At 45.1% G+C, this 24,802-nt stretch overlaps 1 protein-coding gene and 2 long non-coding RNA genes across 5 annotated transcripts; all 3 read left to right on the forward strand.

Moving 5' to 3' along the window:
- The first annotated feature begins 336 nt into the window (after positions 1-336).
- Positions 337-6,113, forward strand: LOC109785142 (chaperone protein dnaJ A7A, chloroplastic). The gene is made up of 7 exons (XM_020343752.4): positions 337-896; positions 1,200-1,311; positions 1,403-1,460; positions 4,236-4,278; positions 4,495-4,543; positions 4,643-4,723; positions 4,829-6,113. The coding sequence occupies exons 1-7, from the start codon at positions 472-474 to the stop codon at positions 5,675-5,677; spliced, it is 1,617 nt and encodes a 538-aa protein (XP_020199341.1). The 5' UTR covers positions 337-471; the 3' UTR covers positions 5,678-6,113.
- A 526-nt stretch (positions 6,114-6,639) lies between these two features.
- Positions 6,640-11,109, forward strand: LOC120964452 (uncharacterized). Of its 3 annotated transcripts, none has more exons than XR_012184487.1 (8): positions 6,641-7,177; positions 7,365-7,478; positions 7,608-7,994; positions 8,107-8,221; positions 8,458-8,705; positions 8,786-9,444; positions 10,373-10,456; positions 10,548-11,109. It is a non-coding gene; the product is annotated as an uncharacterized lncRNA (long non-coding RNA). The 3 variants fall into 3 exon arrangements; XR_012184488.1 differs by having other exon boundaries at positions 7,365-7,440; XR_005756824.3 differs by lacking the exon at positions 7,365-7,478 and having other exon boundaries at positions 6,640-7,177.
- A 1,027-nt stretch (positions 11,110-12,136) lies between these two features.
- Positions 12,137-13,564, forward strand: LOC141023352 (uncharacterized). The gene is made up of 2 exons (XR_012184489.1): positions 12,137-12,418; positions 13,211-13,564. It is a non-coding gene; the product is annotated as an uncharacterized lncRNA (long non-coding RNA).
- Positions 13,565-24,802: the final 11,238 nt, after the last annotated feature.

The following is a 24,802-nucleotide window of genomic DNA, read 5'->3' on the forward strand; positions in this document are numbered from 1 at the left end:
AAAAAGCCCGACTGTCGTCGCTGACGCGTAGGCCCGAGTTGGGCGGTCGTCATAAATTAAACTGACCCCGGTAGTTGGACGGCCGCCAGATGGGGATAAGGCGGACACCAAGAAGGCGCGTGAGGCGTCCGTTTCGCGTCTGCGCCGACGCATTTCTGCCGCAAATGGGTTGGCGCAGACACAAAGCAGACACATTTTGCGAATGGGTCGGCGCGTTGGGTCTTCACTTTTGTTCGTGCCGACCCAAATAAACGGCGGCGGACGAAATGGACACCTACGTCGGAGTTGCTCTTACATGTCAACGTGTATTTGTCTATGGCTCGCTAGTCGCTGCACGCGCACACGAGAGAAGGAGAGGGGGAGAGCGCGCGAGAGAGATCCAGAGAGAGCGCGAGCTGAGCACAGCAGGCAGGGTGGCACGAGAATGTAAATACTAGGCAAGGCAGAAGAGAACCGTCGGATGGGAGGTTGATGCACGGCAACGCGCGTGTCCGTAAGAAAAACAGCGAGACAGAGATAAGGTTTGGGCTAGCCCACCCAGCTACAATCTCCCTCGCTCGCTGCCCCCCACCAAGCTCACAGCTCGCCTCTCCTCCCTACCCTACCTCGCCGGCGTCGCCACCCCCCGCCGCCCCCATGCTCCACCCAGTGCACCGCCTCCCTGCCACCCCTTCCCGCCCGGCCGTCCACCCGCACGTATCCCCCGCGCCGCCCTCCCTTCGTCTCCGGCGAGTGGCCGGGACGAGGCCGACGACGCCTGTGGTATGCTGCTCCGGTTTCGTGGGTTCGCTGCCTGTAGCGAATCAGGGGAGCGAATTCGAACCTCGATCCAGATCGATCTATGGGGGTCGGGGTTCCGTGGCCATCGATCCGAGATTCATGGCATCGAAAAATAGGTACGTTCGTGCGCGATTATAGTTCCATAGCTTGTAGTGCCAGGGACTTTCATAGTGAAATATGTGGTCAATCTGTACCATTGTCGTACTTGCAGTTTGTGTTCTAACCTCCCAATTGTTATCACTTCCTGTCACCAACTCATTTTTTCTATCAAAGATTAGCAGTAGCCAGGTAGTTGCAATTTCGGTTCGTCAGCTGAACAATTAAAGATGTGCTAGTAACGTTTAACCGACATCTACGATAGGATACACATGGTTGGCTCGGCAAACTAAATTAATTTTACTATTTGTGTGTTCGTGCAGTACCAGAGGCAGAGGTAAACACCTAGCATCACCTAGTGCTAGCTTAAATCATGCACCATCACCAAGATTTCGCCATCGGAGGGGTTCACGGTTTATCGTTCGAGCTGAATCAGTGAGCTATTTCTTTTCATTCTGCATCGCTGATGTTATTGTCTGTAAGTACTTGATGTCCTGATGGATTTTGATAAACTTCCAATTGACAGGATTTCTATTCCGTACTTGGCGTGTCGAGAAATGCTAGTAAATCTGAAATCAAGAGTGGTGAGTGTCCTTTATTTAGCAGCTCATGCTCTGAATTTATTAACTTAGATGCTATTTACTCCCTCTGTCCCATAATATAAGATGTTATTACATCCAATATACTCACATATTAGATGTAGTAACATCTTATATTATGAGACAGAGGGAGTAGTTTTTTTTACGTATTATGTAGTTCGTTACCAGGTTTTGTTTCCATCCAGTTTAAACCTTCTTAGTCATCCTGTTGTTCGTCATATCAATTCTTGGGAAAATGATTAGAATCAACCGGTTGATTTCTACGCACTCGTCAACCGCGTCCATCACCTGCCACGTGCCCATGTGGATGTGGCCCAGCATGTCTTCCATCCTATCCTCTATAAGAGACGTCGCGAGCCATCCATACCTATCTTCTTGTATTCTTCTCGCGTCTCTCTCCTCCCTCTTGGCTCTCTGATTTTCCACCGTTTGTGAGCTTGCTGCCGACAACCGCAACTCGTGTACCACCGTCGCAGCACGGACCGCAGCACCGTCGCTGCTGCAAGCGCCACCCACCTGCTCCGAGCAGACCGCCACCATGCCGCTGGAACTGCTGCAAGCCGGCGAGGGGATGTGCAAGGCCAGCCACGACCGCTACAAGAGCCGACACGCACTGGTGCAAAACGCAACTGCTGGCGCTGCAGGGCCACGGGCCCCGATGCTGCAGATGGGTGTGCCAGTGCTGACAACAGACTGCCCGTCGCGTGATGTGCCGCAACGGGGGTAGGCGGCGCTCCATCTGTGCCTCAAGGGAGCAGCGGGTGCTCTAGCCAGGGGAGCTCGTTAGTTTATGCAACACCACCCTTTGCTACAAGGAGTAGCCGATGGACCATTGCCGAGGCCGGGGGGTGCTGCGACAGAGCTGCAATGGAGCATCGTCTTGGGGGCGTTAGTTTTGCGACGGAGCATCGCCGGGGGCTGGGGCGGTGTTGCGATGGAGCTGCAATGGAGCATTGTCGGTGGTCATTGGTGCCGCGACGGAGCATCGCCGGGGCCGTGGTGCTGCTATTGAGCTGCAATGGAGCGTCATCGTCGTTGCTGCGACAGGAGCATCACTGGGACCACCCAGTGCTGCCATGGAGCTGCAATGGAGCGTCGCCGAGGGGCCTCCAGTGCTGCCACAGAGCATACCCGGCGCTACAACGGAGCAGTAATGGAGCGTCCCTTGGCTATCGGTGCTTCCATGGAGCATGACCGCTGCTGCTATGGCAAAGCTGCTATGAAGTGACAACCGATGCTCCGACGAACAGGGGCAGCGCTGTACTGCCTGCTAGGGCTGTTTGTGCGACGGCTACCAGCAGTCGTTGTGGCGACCGGGGAGGAATGCGGTACTGCATAGCATATTCTAGGAGTCCGGTCAGGCGTGTGTTGCTTGAGAGAACAATCCAGCGGCTGTGAAGCATTGTATCGGACGGCGCACAAGGCGGCTGATCCCCGCACGGGATCAGCCGGATGATTCCTAGCACCCACCAAATTCTTGTGATGATCAGATATGCAAACTTTTCATAGTCGATTTCCAACCTCCAATTTTAGTTCTCTTTTAGTCATACAGTGTACATGTGAAATAAAATCAGTACTGCATTAAGATATCTATACTATACTACTATATATAGCGTACCAGTCTTAAGTTGGACTAAGAGCATCAATCATAACCGTTAGTCTTCCAAATCCAACGGCCAATACCAGCAGGATTCGCATGAACAGTAGACTGTTGCTATCTCTATTATGTTCTAGAACAATCCATGTGGCCCTTCCAGAAAAAAGAAGCCCATAACTGGTGCCTAATGGGCTGTGTTACCACATGACCGCACGAAGGTCTGATTGAGCCCAGGCGAGATTGTTTTAGTAGGAGAACGTGGAGAAAGTAAAGAACCGTATTTAAAAGAAAAAGTAAAGAACCGTGCTGTTTTTCCTTAAATGAATGTACACTATTTTGGCATGAATACTACTTCCTGCTTTTATAATATTTAACTAATATCAGCATTCATACATCACTGTTTTTTTTTTCACTTTGAATCTATCACTTTTTCCGGGGGAAGCGTTTTGGCTCCCAGGAGCACAATCTCCCACATGACCAGTAACCCGAAAAAAAAAAGTAAAGGTTTTAATAAAAAATCTATTTTTTTGTAGATGTTTGTGTTATTGTTGCATGCATGCTTGGCAATTTTCATGCGCAATGGAGCAGTATTGTTTCGTCGGTGAAAAATAATAGTTTGGGGTGACATTTTGTGTCCAATTTGTTTTTTTTTGCGCAGGCCAAAATGCTTAACCTTTTTTCTAAAAAATTGTAGATAGCATTTGGATGTGACAATGAACACATATAATTTTTGTTGGGATTTTTTTGTCATTTCAAAAATAATTTTCACGTGCAAGAGCACGTGCAACCAGGAACCAAATTGGAATTCCGACCTTTTTCCCTTTTTATCATAGTCATTCCATTACATTAAGACGTGCAAAGCACGTGTATACATACTAGTGTATCATTGGTAAATGGTAAACTAATATCCTGCACCATTAGCATGTAATTGAATCATTAGCCTTTGGTGCAAAGTACGCCATGATCTTTATGCCATTTTGTTTGGACTCAAATGAATGCCATGAGTTTATGATGTTGTTATGTCACTTTCATCAACTCATTAGCTGATTCTTTCACTTGTTTAGTATTCATTTTAATGGAAATATGAGGTTGGTATGCAATACTGTAGACACACCTGTAGTTTATTTTCTGTGTTGGTTCTAAGAATATATGTCCTGTTCCAGCCTATCGGAAACTTGCTCGGAGCTATCACCCTGACGTGAACAAGTAAGTTGGATAATCATTACCTTGTTGCTTTTCAGCTCCTTGTAACACTTCTTGTATTCTTCTTATTTTCTCTTAGCTCTCTTACAGCTTGACCTTGTGCTCTTCTCATCTTTATATCTCTTGATTCTTATTTGTTTGTGCACTAGCCATCTTTGCATCTAGCTTGATCAAAGAACATGAGAGTTAGTTCTTATGTGTCTTTTGTCTTTGTTTTAGAGAGCCTGGCGCTGAACAAAAGTTTAAGGATATCAGCAATGCTTATGAGGTTAGGCCAGTTGGTCTTACCCAGTTCTATCCATTCTATGTTCTTCATTCTAGCAGTGCACGTTTCTTCCAGCTAACATGAAGATGATTGCTGTTGTAGGTTTTGTCTGATGATGAGAAGCGAGCGATCTATGATAAATATGGAGAAGCTGGTTTGAAGGGTTCTGGCATGGGAACGGGAGTAAGTGTTCCTTAATAGTGTTCTCCAGTTCACAAGTTTGATCAAGATTACCTTTTGTATTTTTAACTTCTGAACTTAGAATAATATAAACATTTCGGCTTGCAGGATTACTCAAACCCATTTGATCTCTTTGAGTCACTATTCGAAGGATTTGGTGGAATGGGTGGAATGGGCGGGGGCCGTGCTGCTCGTAACAGGCCAATGCAGGGTGATGATGAGAGCTACAATCTGGTTCTCAACTTCAAGGATGCAGTGTTTGGTGTAGAGAAAGAGATTGAGATAACTAGGCTGGAAGGCTGTAATACTTGCGACGGAAGTGGCGCCAAGCCTGGCACAAAGCCAACCACGTGTAAAACTTGTGGTGGTCAGGGCCAGGTGGTCTCCTCCACAAGAACACCACTTGGAATATTCCAGCAGGTATCCACATGCAATACTTGCGGTGGCACTGGTGAATTCTCCACCCCATGCAAAACCTGTGGGGGCGATGGCCGTGTGCGCAAGACAAAGAGGATCAGTCTGAAGGTTCCCGCAGGAGTGGATTCTGGAAGCAGGTTGAGGGTCCGTTCTGAGGGTAATGCTGGTCAGAGAGGAGGCCCGCCAGGAGACCTTTATGTCTTTATTGATGTTCTCTCGGATTCAGTTCTTAAGCGAGATGGGACAAACATTCTCTACACATGCAAGGTTTCTTACATTGATGCAATTCTTGGGACAACTGTCAAGGTCCCCACTGTTGATGGAGTGGTTGACCTGAAGATCCCCTCGGGGACCCAGCCGGGTACAACTCTGGTGATGTCCAAGAAAGGTGTTCCACTTCTTGGTAAATCAAATGCTCGCGGAGACCAGCTGGTGCGTGTCCAGGTTGAGATTCCAAAGCGTCTAAGCAGCGACGAGAGAAAGCTGATCGAAGAGCTTGCAAACCTCAACAAGGCTGAGCCGGCAAACAGTAGGAGATGATAACTGAATCAGGCTTGGTTGGTTTGGTGCTTGTGCGATAGGCAATTTTGATGCAAATTGCAGCGACAAAGTGACAGTTGGAGTTGTTACTGTAGGAACTCTGCTCATTCTGCACGCAGTGTCATGGAGGAAAACTGTTGAGAGATAAAGCCATGTCTATATCTTCATTTTAAGCTTACAGAAAGGTAGGTCACCGCAAATCACCAAATGGATGGTGAACTTTTTGCAATAGCCTGTCGTATGCTTTAGCCAAGCTTATTAGCCTATTTTTTGATGACATATGATTCTTGTATCTTTGAAAGTATTAGGGGCATTATTACTGCTCAAAGGTTTTCAATATTTGTTGCAGAAGTGCTGCAACATTTTATGAGCATTTTGTAAGCTGTAACACGAACATGTGGCATTTTGGTGGCACTGCGGATTCGGATTCCATTAAGTAGTCCTTTGCAGCTATTACAATCTACTACCTTCGTCCTCGTTTATTGGTCCCTATTGTATTTTGTGTCAAATTTTGATCATAGATTTAACTAACAAAATGTTCATGCATGTCATAAAAAATTATATCATTGAAAACTATGATCAAATACAAATTCAATGGTATAATTTTTGTTGACATGAATTAACACTTTGTTAATTAAATTTTTGATCAAAATTTAGCATAAATTATGAAGGGGACCAATAAACCAGGATCGGACGTAGTATATATCTTCTGTTGCCATCTAGGTGAACTTCGGGACATATCTAGCTTCTGTTCCCATCTAGGTGAACTTGGGGACATGTTAGCTTCAGTTTAGCTTGCATTGAACATATAAACCCTTCTAGACTCGTAGTCACGACCGCGCCCTCCACGTCGCCTCATATAATCGCTATGCCACAGCTTGTAAATTCTGCACCCCGCCGAGGGCATTTTAGTCTTTTCAACGGGCCAAGGGTATTTTAGTCTTTTCAGCAGGCCAAAAAGCCAGGCAGCGCGGGCAGGAGCGAGACCGTGCAGACTGCGTCTTCCCCACGAACCCTAGCCGCGTCCTCGCCTCCTCCTCCATCCGCGCCGCCTCCTCCTCCGTCCGCGCGCCGCGTCCTCGTCTCCTCCATCCGCGCGCCTCGGCGGCGACCCCATGGAGGGCGGCCGGGTCGGAGCGGTCCCCCGTGTCCCTCCTTTCCCGCTTGGCGCTCTCTACTCCCAGCGCAGCCGCCGCCTCCCTCCGCTCTTCCCATCTCGCCAGAGCCGCCGCACCCGGAGGCGACCGGCGTTGCTCCATCTCGAGCTGCCCGTTCCCTTCTCTCCCCGCAGCAGGCGGAGAAGATGGAGAGGAGCTCGTCCGCCCACCTTCCACCATGGTTTGCAGCGGCCGGAGAAGATGGAGAGGCCGAGCTGCGGCTGCCTCGTGTGCGCTCTCCTGCATCTCGCGCGGGAGCGAGTGGTGGTGACTAGCATAGAAGGCGGAGGAGGTCATTGGGGCCGGCTTCCCTTCCGTTTTGGCTGCCAAGCTCCGCGCGTTGGTGAGTCCCTCTCTCTATCCCTCTACATCTCTCCCTCTCTCTGTCAGAGGGCAGCTGCCGACCTCGAGGTGCAGGCGGCCATGGAAAAGCAGAAGATGCCACACCTGGCTTTCCCCCTTGCCTCCTGCCCTTTCTCTTCAGCTCATTTATTTACATGTGCAATTTCTTTTTTATCTATGCCTGCAAGGTGTTTGATGAAAGTTCAGTAAGGCTGTGAGGGAATACCAAACAAGAGAGGATCCAGTATCTGTAACATGCATCTGGTTGACACCAACTTCATGCATTTTGCTTCAAGATCATTGTTAGTTTAATTCAAGATATTTTCTCATTCTGTTGGAAGATAGAAAGGATGGTTGTAGAAAGATAATTGTTCTACTTGGATACCTTTCTTTGTTTTCGTTTGCATTTAAGTAAAAATGTTCAACTGCAGATATAGATTGCAGTCAAGACACATGCTCCTCGTCATCGACAGAAGGAAGGGAGCAGCAACCGCAATAGGCGACGATGCTGGGCGAACGCGTCAGACATGAGCCGCTTCGGCTTCTTCCAGCGGCCCAGCCATGACGCCCTCAAGCCGCCGACGGCAGCGGCCGTCTACCAAGCTACACTGCTCCTGATCTTCATCGCCCCACACCGTCGTACTCCGCACAGCTCAGCCTGGCCATGATGCTCTTAGGCCGCGGACGCTCACAACGTAGCCGACGGTGGCGACCCACTCCCAACCCGCGTTGTTCTCCGTCAGCGCTGACAGACTTATTTTGTTTTTCAGTGTGCGCACTAGGTCTGTGAATAGTTTAAATCTGAACGCAACAACAAGGTATCACATATTTCTTGTAAAATCTCGATGGAAGAGTTGTTCCTTCAAATAAGATTTTGATTGTCTTTTTCCTTATTGCCTAACAAAACATATGTCTGCTTCTAATTTGTAGGCTGCCATCCTGAGCATTGACGAATAGTACATCAAAGCATTTTCCGAACTTGCTAAAAGCAAACGTGGAAGCTCTCCCTAATTCATCCTTTAAAGGTGGCTCACAGAGATCGCAGGTGATTCTCTTGCTGACCAGTTATGAATTTTCTTTATGTTATTGCTGATCTCAGATGTTTAGTTTCCAAGTTTATCTCAAAACTACACCTTCTATGAATGCCCCCAGGTGGTGCATATCTAAAAGCTCTTTGTGCATTCTTACGATTTTTGTATATGCATTTGCGTGAATTGAGCCCGGATCTGATCTGGTTTGGCTATGTTCATGGTTTTCTTTGGTCGCGTATGAGTGGAAAAGGGAGGCAGGGGAGTTCGAATTTGTGAGGACAATGGCGCCATGGTTGACTGAATGGCAATAGGAAGAAGGCACATCTCATGTAATTGTTTTATTTAAGACAAGTCTGCACTGGGGAGTTCCAATTTGTGAGGACTATGGTGCCATGGTTGACTGAATGGCAATAGGAAGAAGGCACGTCTCATGTAATTGTTTTATTTAAGACAAGTCTGCACTCTCTTATGTCAAATTTGCAGATTCCCCTGCCCTAGGTATGGTGCTTTTGATCCTTCAGTAAAGATTTTCGCTGTTATTACACTATGGTGCTTAACTATGATACCTTTGGCACCAGGCTATTTCTAAGGGGGAGAGAAGTGTGTTATTTTTTGTTGGGATTACAAAGAATGGTAGCGGTGAGTATATGGTATATTCTTTTCCCTATTTTTCTTTAACATATTTAGTTTTGGGTATAGGCACGACCATTAAATTCAATCATTTCCCTTGTCTCTATCAAATTTAAACATTGCACAATGATTTATCCTCTATTTTGACCTTGCACTGAAATCTGAATTCAGCTCGTGTGCATGTATGTTTATACCTAGCCTAAAATCTTGTCTCCTGCATATTGTGGTAGGTGACCTCATGTAGGGGTATGCTTAGCAGTTTAGTGTTGCTTCTCCATCATATCTTGACACCCTTTGATTAAGTACATGGTCTGTCTTGCCCATTAATCGTTCATAATAAAAACATAGGTATTACAAACATCATTTTGTGGACCAAATACCGTGTCCATGTAATCATGTTGTCTATTTATGAATTTATTTGTATTATTACTGCTCTACTATGGTGCGATTGGTGTTCCTATTTGTCTATTTTGGCGTTTGCTACCTTCTCTGTTGTTTCCTTCTGTGTTGCATGGCGGAGGAAGAATTTGATTATTTGGAGTGTGCACTGGAGCTATCGGAAGATAATTCCATTACTGGATTCATAACTTTTGGAACATAAGTACAGGTAATAGCCTGTGTTTTCTCATTTGTGTTCTATTCAATATTCAATCACAAAAAATAAAACCACATGAACTGGAGGGTGATACATTGATTATTTTATCGAATATCTAGCTTAAAATTAATCTCCTGTTTGAAGAGTTTTCTGCTGTGTTAATTCACTTGTAAGAACAGCTATGTAGATGATTGCTGCACTGCATGATATCCTACTGTATTGCTTCTCAGTGATGATTAATTATGAGAACAGATATAAAACTGTTGCTGCTTTTGCTAATAGTTGGTACTCGCTTCTGGATCTTCGATGCCACGATTTTTTCCCTTCGAGAACTGATACTTGTGTGTTTGCTTTTGTTGTTATGCCAAATTTTGTGTTCTGATTTAGTAAACTGGGTGTGCACAGATATACATTTTGTCCTAAAAAAGTTAAATGGAGACAGTCTGATGATGCTAAAGCATTTTCTAAGTCTGAAGTATCGAGGAAATTAACAAGATGGAATGTATGATGCTAAGCACTATGTAGTACAGATGGTCAGATACACATTTTGTCCTAAAAAAAGTTAAATGGAGACACTCTGATGATGCTAAAGCATTTTCTAAGTCTGAAGTATCGAGGAAGTTAACAAGATGGAATGTATGATACTAAGCTCTTTGTAGTACAGATGGTCGCTTATAATTGTGATCTGTTTCATGGATAATTAAGTGATAATTTTGTGGTCCTTTTATATAGTCTGTTATAAAAATTTAATTGTCTCTTATGTACACCTATGCTGCCTAACAAACGGTGAGTCCGAGAGCTCTGTCGGATTATCATTGTTTGTTAAATGAATTGCTACGAAGGGCATGTTGGCAGATTATTTTCTCTTCTATATATGTTTGTTGAATGAATTGCTACAAAGTTTATGTTGACAAATTTGTTTTGTTTTTTCCTTTTTAAGAATCGGTGATATGCAGCTGGTTGATTTTCCAACATAAAGACTAGAGAATTGCTACAATTTGAGATGGCAGTGAATGCTTATGAGGTCTGTTCTAAGTTTAAGAAAGCTAATTGTTCTAAACTATTTACTGTTGCATCTGTCATCTGTAGTACTACTGATTTTCTTTCATACCCAGACTCGCTTTGCTACGAAGGAGAGATGAAGATATACCTGCGGTGGAGGAGGGCGGCGGTTGGTGCCTGTGGAGCTGCGGTGTGCCGCAGGCAATCGAGGCGGCTGAAGCTTGCTGCGGCCCTGAGCCCGCTGCGCGGCGATGGAATACATGGAAACGCGGTGCTGACGACCAATCTAGAAATATCGGTTACTAAATTAGCAGATCTATCTATAGTTTTCCTGTAAAACTAATAAATTTGGAAGGCATGGATTTGTTGTACGAAGGACCGATAAAGACATACCTGCGGTGGAGGAGGGCGGCGGTTGGAGCCTGTGGAGCTGCGGTGTGGCGCAGGCAATACAGGCGGCTGAAGGTTATTGCGGCCCTGAGCCCGTTAGTGAGCCGAGGGAATATATGGAGACGCCGTACTGACGACCAGCGGAGCGCGGCTGTCTTGCCATGGAAGCAGCGCTTTTGAACAACTACCACTTATGCTTTTACCTATATAATCTCTGCTGTTGTTCCTCATCGATCTATTAATATGCATAATGACGTGCTTATCTATAATTATTTGTTTTTACTACTTTCTCTGTTTCAAACATTGAGTACTCACCAGCAACAACAAATATGCTAAGCAAGGAAGAGGCATGCCCTACCTGGCAGCGCCCACCTTCCACTCAAGGGATATAGCACTATCTTTTAGCATAGACTGTTCCAGGAGCTGTAAGTATATTCATTATTTTGATCTGTGACTAAGTTTTCCTATCACCACTCTTACAATACTTGGCTTGCTGCCGGCTTTTGCGGCATTAGCGCAACGGGTCATCTAGTTGAAGTAAAAAGCCGATGGAAGAGCATGTAGATGTGATAGTGTGCTCATAAGTTCACAATCCCTCTTTTGCTTCATCCTATTCTGATTTGAGTTCGGTAAGACCGTCCCTCTTTCACCGTTTCTCTGATGAACCTTAACTCGTTTTATACACTCTCCGCACCTCTATTTCTCTCTCCATTCTACGTATGCATGTTTGATGTCGCCTCTTTTTTCCCCTACACATTGTCTCCTGCACGTCCCTTTCCCCCTTTCACCCCTCCACGTTGGTAAAGGAAGTGGCACGACGAAGATATCTGACTTATTTTCATTTTCTATGGTAAGGTGAACTATTTGTTCGCCAAAACTAGGGATAAATTATCTGATTTGTTAATTACAACAAAAAAGATAGTTAAACTTATTCCCAACTTAAAATAGTTCCAGTTCTCAAGGCACGTTATTATACATGCTCTCATATACAATCTGCACAACGTTAGATGCTAGCATTACCTAAGGGAAACACTTCATATCTATAGTCTGATATAGAGCATTCGTCATACCACTTGTTTGCCGTTGATAATTGCTTAATCCCACGGATGGAGAATCACACCTTAATCCCATGGTTTGTTGCTAACCAACCACTTTTAGCGCACGTAAATCCCTCCTCCCCTAATCACTCGCTCGTTTCATCTCTCCCCAATGCCCCGTTCCTCTCATGGTCACGATCTCACCTGCCTGGCCGACATCGACGCACCCCACCTCCGAGTCTGGCTTCCACTGCGTTGCCCCTGTCCTCTCCTATATCCGCGCCCAGAATCAATCCCCCGTTCTCCTTGATCCCAACTGATGTCACTTCAAGTTCCCCATCAACCGCGGCTGGAAGATCCGATCTCGTGCACTCCTTGATGATGCCCCCTCCCCCCGGGCACTACCTCGCCGTGTGCCATACCAGATTTAGCTGCTCGTTGCCTCGTCTACTTCCCTGGAGCATCAACCGGCTGCAGACGTACCAAATGTCGGCCGGATAACCAGGAGCAGCTTCTAGTCCTTTTCCCATCTTGAACATCCCTTCTCGGAATCGAAGGTATCGCCTTGCATCAATGCCCCCTCCTCCATCAACTGTATGCCCTTGTTCAGATTATTCTCAGTTTGGTAAGATTAATTTCAGAGATGCGACTAAGTTTCTAATACATTGTGTGTTGAGTGTTGACTGCTTTTGGATGTCAAATTTCTGTGCTTCTACATGTCACTACCCGTGTTACATAGCTTAACTTTTTGTGCTTCCAAGTGTCATGCTTCCTATGCATCCTCTCTACCTTGCGTTAGCAGAACCACGCTTTTTGTACAACAATGCCGAATTGTTTCCTATATTTCTCATATATATGTCACACATGCTTCAGTCAATTCGACATTGCCTATTTTCTGGTAGCCAAAGTGATTATACCCAGTTAGCTTTTTCTCCAAATTCTTTTGTAATTCACTTAGTTCTATGTCTTAAGCTTTGGAAGCAAAATTCATTTTCATTAGCAACAAATTTTGATAGATTCATACTTCCATTTATTCCGACAGGGTGACTTGTAGCGCGCTATATTTCTCATGTATCCTCGTTCTGACAACAAATTTGGTTTCTGTATGCCATTTTGATTCTACCAATCATGGTGAAGTTTTGCATCAACCATTGCCCATATATGCTTTCTATTATACACACATTTTCCAGGAACTACACTGCTTCAAGCACTGCGAGCATAGGCTATTCTAGTGAACTTCCAGCACACTAACATTATTCTTATTGTAATACATTTTTCTAGTGCAACTTTTGTGCTTCCTTGTTCCTATTTTTTTTCTATTTATAACCGTTTTATGTACCCGACTTCAGCCATCCTTCTTGTTTCCACGCAATGCCAAGTGAGGCTATCGATGCTGAGGATGCCAGCATGACCAGGCACCGCTCGCCGCCGACTGTTCTAATGGTGACAAGGGGCTTGCAGCATGCGTAGAGCTTATCCATAATCATCTGTTCAGCATGCGTTGAGACTTCAGCAAGACGGAAGTGAAAATAGTGTCACCGTAATTGATGCTTTGAAGTATTGATGCTACCTCAGAATTATGTTTGTTCAGTTTAGATAGTTGACCACAATAGAACCATGCTTCAAAATATCCATTCTTAACCATCCAGTGTTTCTATATATGTATTTTGAAGCTTCTTTATAGTACTATTTTTTTTGCTTCATACCTTCTATTAGGATGCATCATGCCTAAATGTTTTATGCCTAAATTTCGTGCCATGGCAGTGTTTTCTGAAATTGGTGCCATGACAACATTTTTGAAAAGATCGCCACGACAACGTTTTCTGAAATTACCGCCACGACAACATTTTTGAAACGGCTGCCACGACAACATTTTTGAAACGGCTGCCACGACAACGATTTTTCTATCGCCACAACGATATTTCAAGTGAAGATTCAAGAAGACTGTGAAGACTTCTCAGCGCCTAGGTGATGTAGGGTGGAACCCTAGTTGGTGATCTTTCACGAATTGGAGGGGAGAACCCACGAAGAACACGGGGAAGAACGGTGAGAAATCACACAAGGAACACTCAAGAACAAGTCCAATCACACATCCACTAAACTCAAAACCACATAGGATACACAAAGGATATGAACAACAAAGGGAACAAAGAAACAAGGCAGAGTTCATCCCAAATCCTATGAAGGAGATGAGGTCTTGAATCTAAGATGGATCTTCCCTGGATAGGGGTCTTGATACCCACTAGGGGGTTTTCTCACATGGAAGTCTTGATCTCCATGAGAGATGTGGTAGATATGAGCAAAGCTCTCTCTAGCTCCGAGCTATCACTTTGCTAACCCTAGTTCGTCCAAGCGAAGGGGTATTTATAGTCTAGGGGGAGATAGATAGATAGATACATGGGCCAAAACCCTCGGGTCAGCGCACAAGCAGCGTCGGGCATCCGACAAGTGTCAGTCTTCCGGTGGCTCGTGAGCGTCCGACGATCTGGAGGGCGCCGGACTTTCGACGTTTTGGCTCTGGACATGAGGCATCGGATTTCCGGATGTGGTCGGTCGTCCGGTGGCTGGAGCTTGTTGGATGTCCGGTGTTGGTCGGTTGTCCGGTCGCTGTAGACTTGATCTTCGGTAGATTTCCTGGGCGCTCTTCCTCTTGCCGTGCCGGATGTCCGGTGGCTTCCCCACGCACGGTGCCTGTAGCTTCCGGTTCTCCACTCGTAACCACTAAGGAACGGGTTCACCTTGGATTCGATTGCTCTTGCACGAGATATTTTCATCAGCCCACTCGGTGTCTGAGGTGTCGATGGCATATCCATGGGGATGACCGTAGGATGCTTTTGCTTCATCCCCTCCCCCTTGGGAAGATTCGACCTCGGATCATAAACCGTATGACCATTCAAATGGTAGATATGGAGGGACATGATGTGATCAAAGTACTCCAAGATCTCTCTGGGATGGTATACATGCAAAACGTGGAAATACAATGGTTGTCACACACAAAGTGTCCATCGATTAAGTATTAGTCCTGCCGAAAAGATTGTTCATGAAAAGGCACATGATGCTTAGACAAATGATATAAATGATATGTAAAGCATTCATGGGAGCAAATTCATTTGTCGTATACACAAACTTGTGGCGAATGTGATTAATGTGACCATTGTGCAAAATGATGTCATAGTGGGACGGTTTATTAAGAGCATGAGCATGACAATTGGTGCTCAAAATGATTGTGTTATAATGCAATTGATGGTGGACAATGTGATCATTTTCTATAAATATGCCATCAAGGTAGATCACAACAAACTTGCTAAGAAAGTGCACAAGCTCATATATCATGGATGACATGGAAATACAAGATGCATCAAGCCATTTATAATGCGAGTCCATCCATGCATAAAAAGCAAACTTGTCATGGGTGTGATGTGTCCAACTAGCATGTTCATCAACAAATATGGATGTGCTGGTGTAGTTTGGCAAAGTTTCTTGGCATACAGTTGGTTGATGTTATGGCATGAGTGGTGGTCCGGTGGTGCATCCACTAATTTTGAGCGCTCCTCAACTTGAAGTTTCGTGGAACGAAGCTCCCATGACGTTCCTCTATCCAATAGATGTATCATGTAGACAAGAAGAAGGAAACAACAATGAAAGTGTGGCCCATCCAATATGCATATTTGAGGATGGCTCAAAGGGAAGCAGTTCACCTTTAGGAGGGTCTCAAAAATGTTGGTGTCGCACATCGTGTACGGCTTCACATGACTAATATGTCTCCTGACGGCACCGCCTCGTGAATCATTCCAAGTGAAAGAACATGACAAACACTCGGAAAAACAAATGAGGTTAGCGTGAATATGAAACCTATCATTCATGTCATGAGATACCCAACAGTGTTGTCATCATTATTATCATAAGAAGCGACAAGGGAATGCGGCATGATATGGAAGCATATGATGTGATTATAGTGAAAGGCATTAAGCTCATTCAAACGAGCATGCTTCACAAGTAAGATATCCAAGTCTCCAAGCATAAATGAGAAAGCTAGTGCAATTTCTATATCAATAAGCATAGCATGGTTGCACTCACTATAAGGGAATGTGTGCAAGGCAACTAATGGAGATATGGAACAATGATCAATACAAATCATGTGAGAGGCATGAACATATATGCTATCAACCCAATGAACGAGCAAGTATGTATCAAGGGTGATGCAAAAAACCAAGAATATCATAAGGTGAATTACTTAGTCCTTATTGGTTACCTTATGCAAGCAAGGGCCACAATTGCATGGCAAAGGCATAGAACGAGGCGTAACATGCAAGGTGAACATGGTGAAATGGGCATAAGGTGACAAGTGGCATAGATCCCATAGCCGTGTTGGAGCCAAGTAAAAGAAATGCACGTAGTCCTTGCGCAAGGGAAATGGTGGAAGAAGCATTCCAAGATATCCCAAATCATCGGTGCTCTCAAGAACTCCTTTCATCAACTCATGGGATTGTGAAGTTGATGAGTATTCATGAGTACCTACACAAAACAAAGGCAAAGGAAAATTTGTGTGCAAGTGGTATATGTACACATCATCCATTATGATGTGCACGTGCTTGTGTTGGTTAGCACAAAATATCCAGTGCTCAAACGAATGAGATGCATGATATAGGAATATTTCATCCATCATGAATGGTTTGTTGTTATGTATAGCACAATAGAGATTCGAAATGTGTAAAGCATCATGAGAAACATCTAGGGCATTGTTATTCATGATACGCGGATGGTGCACACAATGGATGCAATCATGCGATCTACAATCATTTTTATGGCATGTCATATGGGATGAATTGCAGAATTTTTGCAAGGAAAGTTTAGCAATATCATCGCATGAAAAGAAAAATCCAATAACTAAGGGCTTGTCATCTATGCCATATGTGCAAATGGATTTATGTGAATGGGATATGCATAGGCACCATGGTGAGATTGTAATGATGCCATATGGAAAATCTCACTCATAACATATGACAAGTTTAACTGGTTGTCAAACATGATGTGACCAATAGAATTTTCACATGATATTCTATGAAGCATAGCACCACAACTAAGTAATTCAACATGCTCATCATCATATGCATCATAAATGGGTGGCACATCTAAGCATGTAGAAGACATATTATGTGGTGCATCCATAAGGTGATCAACATCATGCAAGCAATCGATGTCAAGATAGTCCACTAGTGGGACAAGCGAAGCACCATCACCTATGTTGCCTTTAGAGCTCCGCTCATGTGTTGTAGGTGAGTTGGCAAAAATCTACGCTTGGTCAATATCTTCATCAACTTGATGGAACTATGTAAGGGTGCATCATCATCCACCATGGCCATCAGTTTGCCCATTGGAGGTATGGATTCGTCGAGGATAGGTGCTTCGTCTTTTAGGAGATCTAGCACCAAGGAAGAAAACACACTAGGAGTAGAGGTTAAGTTAGAAATCATAGTGGCCTCACATGCCTATCAACTACCTCACTCACTAAGTGTTGTGGCTCACTCATTCCCACTATGATGCTCTCACTCATATGGTGGTGATGGCTCTCAACCTCACATAGGATGTTTGAATGTTTTCATGTGTGGGGCTAGTGGTGGTCACACTCATTCTCTCATGGGAGATGCACTCAATGTCACATATGGTGGGGTCACTCATATCACTCATGTGGTGGTGGCTCTCCTCACATGTCAATTGGGGCATCTTGTCATATGTGGGTGTCGGAGACATGTAGGTGAAAATGTCTCCATACTCAACTCCTTCCACCACCTTGGTTCAATGGATAGTCCCGCGCTCAACCTCCTCATCCATAACATTCCAAATATGAATGTCGTTGGATGTGGAAAATCATCACTATCCTCCGATACCGAAGGGAAAGTCCCATGCGCGGTCTCATAGCTTGACTCTGAGTAGGAGTCCCATGTGGGCGACATCTTCATGTTGTGAAAGAGGTTCGTGCTCGTCGCCTTGGTCGAAGGGAAAATCCCATGCTCGACCGTCTTGTCTTCGTCTCCTTGTATGAGGTCCATATGATGTGGCACCCCGTTGCCCGCCTCCTTGACCGAAGGGAATTTCCCATGCTCGGCCATCTTCCTTGGGGTGCTTCCAAAGATGGAAGGGCCACCCCCGTTTGTAGTCGGTCGCCTTGGACTTGGCACCGAACCTTCTTCTTGGTGGCGGTCATCTCACGGTCTTCTCTTGTGCTCGTGAAGGTTGGTCATAGCTTGATGTAGAGCTTGTTGGGATTTGTTGGTGTGCGCATCTCGAGCATCTTCATCTTGATGGTAACGTTGTCATACTTGAACTTGTAGTCGATGGTATTCTTTGTCTTCGTGCACATGTTTCTTGTAGGTGACTTTCCCTTCACGACGATGTGGATCATGAATGTGATGGTGGTCATCACGAAGATGAGGATGTGGACGAATTGCGCTTGCAGCAGATGGGCACTCTGAAGGTGTGCAACTTTCTCGCTGCCGCCTTGAAGATGATAAAGGGGAAGAAGACTTGTAGTTGGACGACATGTATCATAGTTGATCCATGTGTGCGTCCAATTAGTTGTCGAGGTAGCCCCTTTTGCTTCATAGTGACAGATGTCAGTGGCGAGTCCCTTAATGCGGTGATGCAAAGTGCCTCACATTGCTCCATTGTAGTCCCAAGTGGGGAGTTTTGGTGATGTAGTTGTTCGCAGCATCATGGACATCAAAGACCGATGATGATGTGATTTGCCTATCCATCACAATATTCGAGCAAAGGTGAGTAGGAAATGAGATAAACAATACCAAGCTACCTTTTCCCAAAGTTGAGGATGTATCCTGTTTCACTCAATGTGAATTGAGAGAATAGTGGAATTGGTACCAGGCTTGTTCACTCACACCTACAAAGTAAAGCTTATCGAGTGGCTTGGTTAGGACAAGTGGCACAAAGTTCAATCAAGTGTTAGTCCAAGATGTGAATATTGTTGAGGAAGATTCACAAAATTGCAATGTAAAGCGAATAGATCAATAGCTATGGTGGCACAAAGGAACACACACACACACACACACACACACACAGAGAGAGAGAGAGAGATAAGTGAGATCCGCAGAACCAAGGAATGAGCACAAAACACACACACACACACACACAGAGAGAGAGATAAGTGAGATCCGCAGAACCAAGGAATGAGCACAAAATGTGTTACCACGGAAAATCTCTTGTTGCACGGATACTAGACAGACAATAGCTCGATTGCTCAAATGGGCTAGATATGCTTGTGCACCAACCTATGCGAGTAACCGTGCCATCTTCAATCCCAAATATACTATGTATGTATGATCCAATATACTATGCAAAATGGCTCAATGCTATTTCTAGTACTTACAAACTCTTTTGTATCTCCTCTTTTGCTTAAAATATTTTTCCTCTTTTTTTGTATGCTTCCTTTATCACTATGCTTGATGCTCGAGCCAAGGTATGAGACAAGTATGTAAGATATGCATGGGAGAGACATAATGACACAATGATGATTGCACGCTAAATGTAGCTATGTGGCGTAAGCATATCATTAAGGTGAACAGATAGCGTGGCCCGACAATTCTCAACTTGCTAATGTTGGTGGTAAAGTAACGCAATGGGCTTGGGGCTATCAATGCAATGGCAAAAAATGTACAATGATGTTGTCGAAGTTACCGTCCTTGCTTACGGTCGCAGTGTCAAAATGTGAAGAGATCGTTGTCGACGTCGAGTCCGTGGCGATGATGAGTGGTGGTGTTGCTGACGTTGAGCCGTTCCTAATTAGTTGAAACACCTTAGGAAATGGAAAACGCAACTCAAAATATCAAACAAAATTGGCCAAAATTGGGTTAAGGTGGCGGAAGAGTATGGTGGGGTGTTATAGTTGACGGAGTTAGTCGGTGCTCGTATCGCTCTGTGTGGTGGTTGATGAAGAAGTAACCATCCCTAAGTAGCCTAAACACCTTAGAGGACTCAAATCACAACTCAAGCAACCACAAATGCAATGGGGATCAAAATGGGTTAGGTTCCGGAAGGCTATGGTGGTATTGCGGATGATATGATGGAGGGCCCAGGCAAAGATGCCAACATTTGAAACATTTGATGAAGTCAAAGGATGGTGGTAGTATTTTTCTAGGATGGTATATGTCAATAGCTACAAAACAAGCTAAAGAACGTCAAAATTTGACTTCGGATGAATTAGTTATGGCCGAAATAAGAATCGACCAAAGTTAGTTTCTACGCGTACCGGCGTCCGGAAATGGACGGATGCCCTGTGGTTGGAGCGGAATGGACATCCAGAAATAACGAGAAATCTGTGAATTTGGTTGGATAGCAGGGGTCGGATTTCCAGTGGTTCGGGAGGCTCTGGACATCCGAAAAACGTCGGTCATCCGGCTGGTCTGGGTCAACTTGAGATTTTAGATCCGTTGCGTGATATTGGGCGATATTTTTGATTTTGGAGGTCAAAATTGAGGGGGGATTTTTTTGGGGGAATTTCGTGGTGCGGAGCTGGGAAAGCCAAGACCCACTAGCCAAACAACAAAATCGTGAATCGAACACAACAGAATCTCACAAGAACCAACAAAATGCAAAAAAATGGGAGGCCTATTTTTGGTGGGGATTTTGAATTGGGACAAAAACGAACAAAATTAGGCTAGGAAACAGAGGGGGGGGGGAATCCAAATTCATGGAAACCAAAGCTCTGATCAAAGATGATGTAGGGTGGAATCCTAGTTGGTGATATTTCACGAATTAGAGGGGGATACCCACAAAGAACACGAAGAACACGGGGAAGAACGAGGAGAAATCACAAGAGGAACACTCAAGAACATGTCTAATCACACATCCACTAGATTCAAACCACACAAGATCCACAAAGGTACATGAACAACAAAGAAAGCAAATATACAATGCAGAGTTCATCCCGAATCCTATGAAGGAGATGAGGTCTTGAATCAAAGATGGGTCTTTTCTAGATAGGGGTCTTGATCTCACATGGAGAGGTGGTTGATACGAGCAAAGCTCTCTCTCGATCTGAGCTATCACTGAGCTAACCCTAGTTTGTCCAAGTGAAGGGGTATTTATATTCTAAGGGTGGAGAGAGAGAGGTACATGGGCCGAAACCCTTGGGTCTGCGCATAGGCAGCTGATAACCCACAAGTATAGGGGATCGCAACAGTTTTCGAGGGTAGAGTATTCAGCCCAAATTTATTGATTCGACACAAGGGGAGCCAAAGAATATTCTCAAGTATTAGCAGTTGAGTGGTCAATTCATACACACCTGGAAAACTTAATATCTGCAGCAAAGTATTTAGTAGCAAAGTAGTATGGAAGTAACGGTAACGGTGGCAAAGGTAACAGTAGCAGTTTTGTAGTAATTGTAACAGTGGCAACGGAAAAGTAACTAAGCAAAGATCAATATGTGAAAAGCTCGTAGGCATTGGATCAGTGATGGATAATTATGTCAGATGCGATTCCTCATGCAACAGTTATAACATAGGGTGACACAGAACTAGCTCCAGTTCATCGATGTAATGTAGGCATGTATTCCGAATATAGTCATACATGCTTATGGAAAAGAACTTGCATGACATCTTTTGTCCTACCCTCCCGTGGCAGCGGGGTCTGATGTAGGGTGGAACCCTATGCGGCCGATCTTTCACGAAAGGAGCGGATCCCAACTAAGAACACGAAGAACACACGGGGAAACACAAGGGAAAACACAAGAGGAACTCTCAAACCAACAAGATATAGTCACACATATGCTAGATCCTCGAAACACGAGAGGAGGTACAGGATCCAAATGCAACAAAGGACGATACAAAGGTAACCGGTTCTTCTCCTAGAGGAGGTCTTGATGGGGCCACCCAAGAGGGGTTCTTGAATCCAAGGTGATCTTCTCCGTAGAGGGGCCGTGGTCTCTCTCATGGAGTAGATCCATACTGGATGAGCAATGCTCTATCTCACATATGAGCTAAACCAATGCTAACCCTAGAAAGAGGGAGGAGGAGGAGTATATGTAGTCTAGGGGGGCGAAAGGGTACATGGGCCTCGGCCCTTTACTGTGCGCAGACGGACGGGGCCGGATGTTCGGGCCTTCGCGGAGAGCCGGATGTCCGGGCCTTTGGCCGGATGTCCGGGCTGAAGTGGTTCAGCTTCGGGTTCGTTCTGTGATGGGTGCCGGATTTCCGGGCAGAGGCCGGATGTCCGGGCTGGTGCGGGGCCGGATGTCCGAGGCTGGGGCCGAATGTCCGGGTCCTGTAGCTTCGGTTGCAGGATTGTTGCTGTAGTGGATGTCTCCAGCGGCCAGATGTCCGAGGCTGGGGCCGGATGTCCGGGCCCTGGAGCTACCTTCTTCTCCTTTCGACGTTCCTCTTCATCCGTGGACTTGGCAGCTTGTCCATCTTCACGTGCATATTTGAGAGAGTCCTCTTGATACCTAATCATGCACAGCATATCGAACTTAGGTAGTAGCCATGTCTCGAGTGGATCATATGTGATATCACTAAGGAAAGAAGTCACCTCGTTCTCGAGAGCTCTAGCTTGTGCTTGTGTCATGGGTCCTCTTGGCTCTTGATGAGACGATGGTAGGTCCATGGGGATGACCGTAGGATGCTCCGCATCATCTCCCCTCCATTGGGAAAGATCCGACCTCGGATCGAAATCCGCATCACCATGGTACGGGGAGAGATCTTTGACGTTGAAGATATCGCTCACAGAGTACTTGTCGCGTGGTATGTCGATCTTGTAGGCGTCGTTGTAGTAGCGTGCAAGCACCTTGAAGGGTCCACCGGCTCGTGGTAGAAGTTTGGACTTGTGTTCGTTGGGGAAGCGGTCCTTGGGAAGGTGTAGCCACACAAGATCTCCAATGTTGAATATCATGGGTTGCTTGTTGATGTTGAGCTTGGTCGCGAGTTATTGTACTTGGCGCTCGATGGTGTGCCTTGTATCTTCATGCACCTTCTTGAGGTAGTTGACTCGGGCACTCGCGTCCATGTTTGTGCGCTCTTGTAGCGGTAGAGGAATAATGTCCAATGGTGACAATGGGTTGAAGCCATAGACGACCTCGAAGGGGGACTTGCCGGTAGTCGAATGTCTTACACGGTTGTAGGCGTACTCGGCGATAGGTAGGCACTCCTCCCACTCCTTGATGTTCTTCTTTATCAACACGCGTAGTAGAGTGGAGAGTGTATGGTTCATCACCTCCGTTTGGCCGTCGGTTTGAGGATGGTATGCCGAAGAGAACAAAAGCTTGATTCCAAGCTTGGCGCACAATGTCTTCCAAAAGTAACTCAAGAACTTGACGTCGTGGTACGAGACAATCGTCTTTGGCACTCCATGTAGTCGTAAGATTTCCCTACAAAATAAATTTGCAACATGTGAAGCATCGTCTATCTTGTTGCATGGTATGAAATGTGCCATTTTAGAGAATCGGTCCACAACAACAAACACGGAATCCTTGCATTTCTAGTTCTAGGCAACCCAAGGACAAAATCCAGGCTAATATCTTCCCATGGTCGGTACGGAATTGGAAGAGGCATATAAAGTCCATGCGATTGAGCTTTAGACTTAGCTTTGCGACATGTAGTGCATCGGTTGGTGAAGCGGTTGACGTCGCGAAACATCTTGGGCCAAAAATAGTTCTTGGAGAGCGTAGCAAATGTCTTGTCGCATCCAAAGTGTCCCATGAGTCCTCCGCCATGAGATTCTTGCAAAAGCAACAAACGAAGAGAAGACTCGGGGATGCATAGCTTGTTAGCTTTCATAAGATAACCACCTTTGATGTAATAGCGTTCCCAAGATGTATGCGTCAAACACTTGGCATAAGGAATAGCAAAAGTAGGATCATGCTCATACAAGTCTTTTATGTGCTCAAAGCCAATGACATTCAATTCAAGTTGAGTAACAAGCATGCATATACGGGAAAGTGCATCTGCCACAACATTTTCCTTTCCTTTGATATACTTGATGACATAAGGAAATGACTCAATAAACTCACTCCATTTAGCATGGCGCTTGTTCAACTTAGTTTGACCCTTAAGATATTTAAGCGTTTCATGATCGGTATGGATGATATATTCATGAGGGCAAAGGTAATGTTCTCATTCATGCAAAACTCGCACTAAAGCATATATCTCTTTGTCATAGATAGGGTAATTGAGTTGCGCTCCGGAAAGTTTCTCACTAAAGTATGCTATGGGGCGCTTCTCTTGCGTTAACACACCTCCTATGCCATTACCACTAGCATCGCAATGAATTTCAAAAGGTTTGTCAAATTTCGGCAATGCAAGCACGGGAGCATGAGTAAGCAAATTCTTAAGCTCATTGAATGCGCTATCTTGCGATGGTCCCCAAACAAAGGGTGCATTCTTCTTGCTCAAAGCATGTAAAGGAGATGCAATAGTGCTAAAATCTTTCACAAATCTACAGTAGAAACCGGCTAAACCAAGGAAACTACGCACTTGTTGCAAATTGGTTGGTTGGGGCCAAGTTTTAATAGCATTGATCTTAGATTCATCAACATGCACACCCTTAGAAGATACTACAAAACCCAAGAAAACAAGCTTATCAACGCCAAAAAGGCATTTTTCCATATTAGCATAAAGACGCTCTTTTTGAAGAGTTTGGAGCACGGTTCGAAGGTGGGTGACATGCTCTTTGAGAGATTTGCTAAAAACAAGGATATCGTCGAAGTAGATCACAACAAACTCACCAATGTAAGGGTGAAACACATAATGCATAAGACGCATGAAAGTACCGGGTGCTTCGGATAAACCCATAGGCATGACTAACCACTCATACAAACCAAACTTAGTTTTGAAAGCGGTTTTCCATTCATCACCCTCTTGTATGCGGATTTGATAGTAACCACTTTTGAGATCAATTTTGGAAAAAAATAGTGGCACCGCTAAGCTCATCAAGCATAT

Source organism: Aegilops tauschii, chromosome 5 (genome assembly GCF_002575655.3).
Source record: "Aegilops tauschii subsp. strangulata cultivar AL8/78 chromosome 5, Aet v6.0, whole genome shotgun sequence".
In the NCBI taxonomy this organism is placed as follows: domain Eukaryota; kingdom Viridiplantae; phylum Streptophyta; class Magnoliopsida; order Poales; family Poaceae; genus Aegilops; species Aegilops tauschii.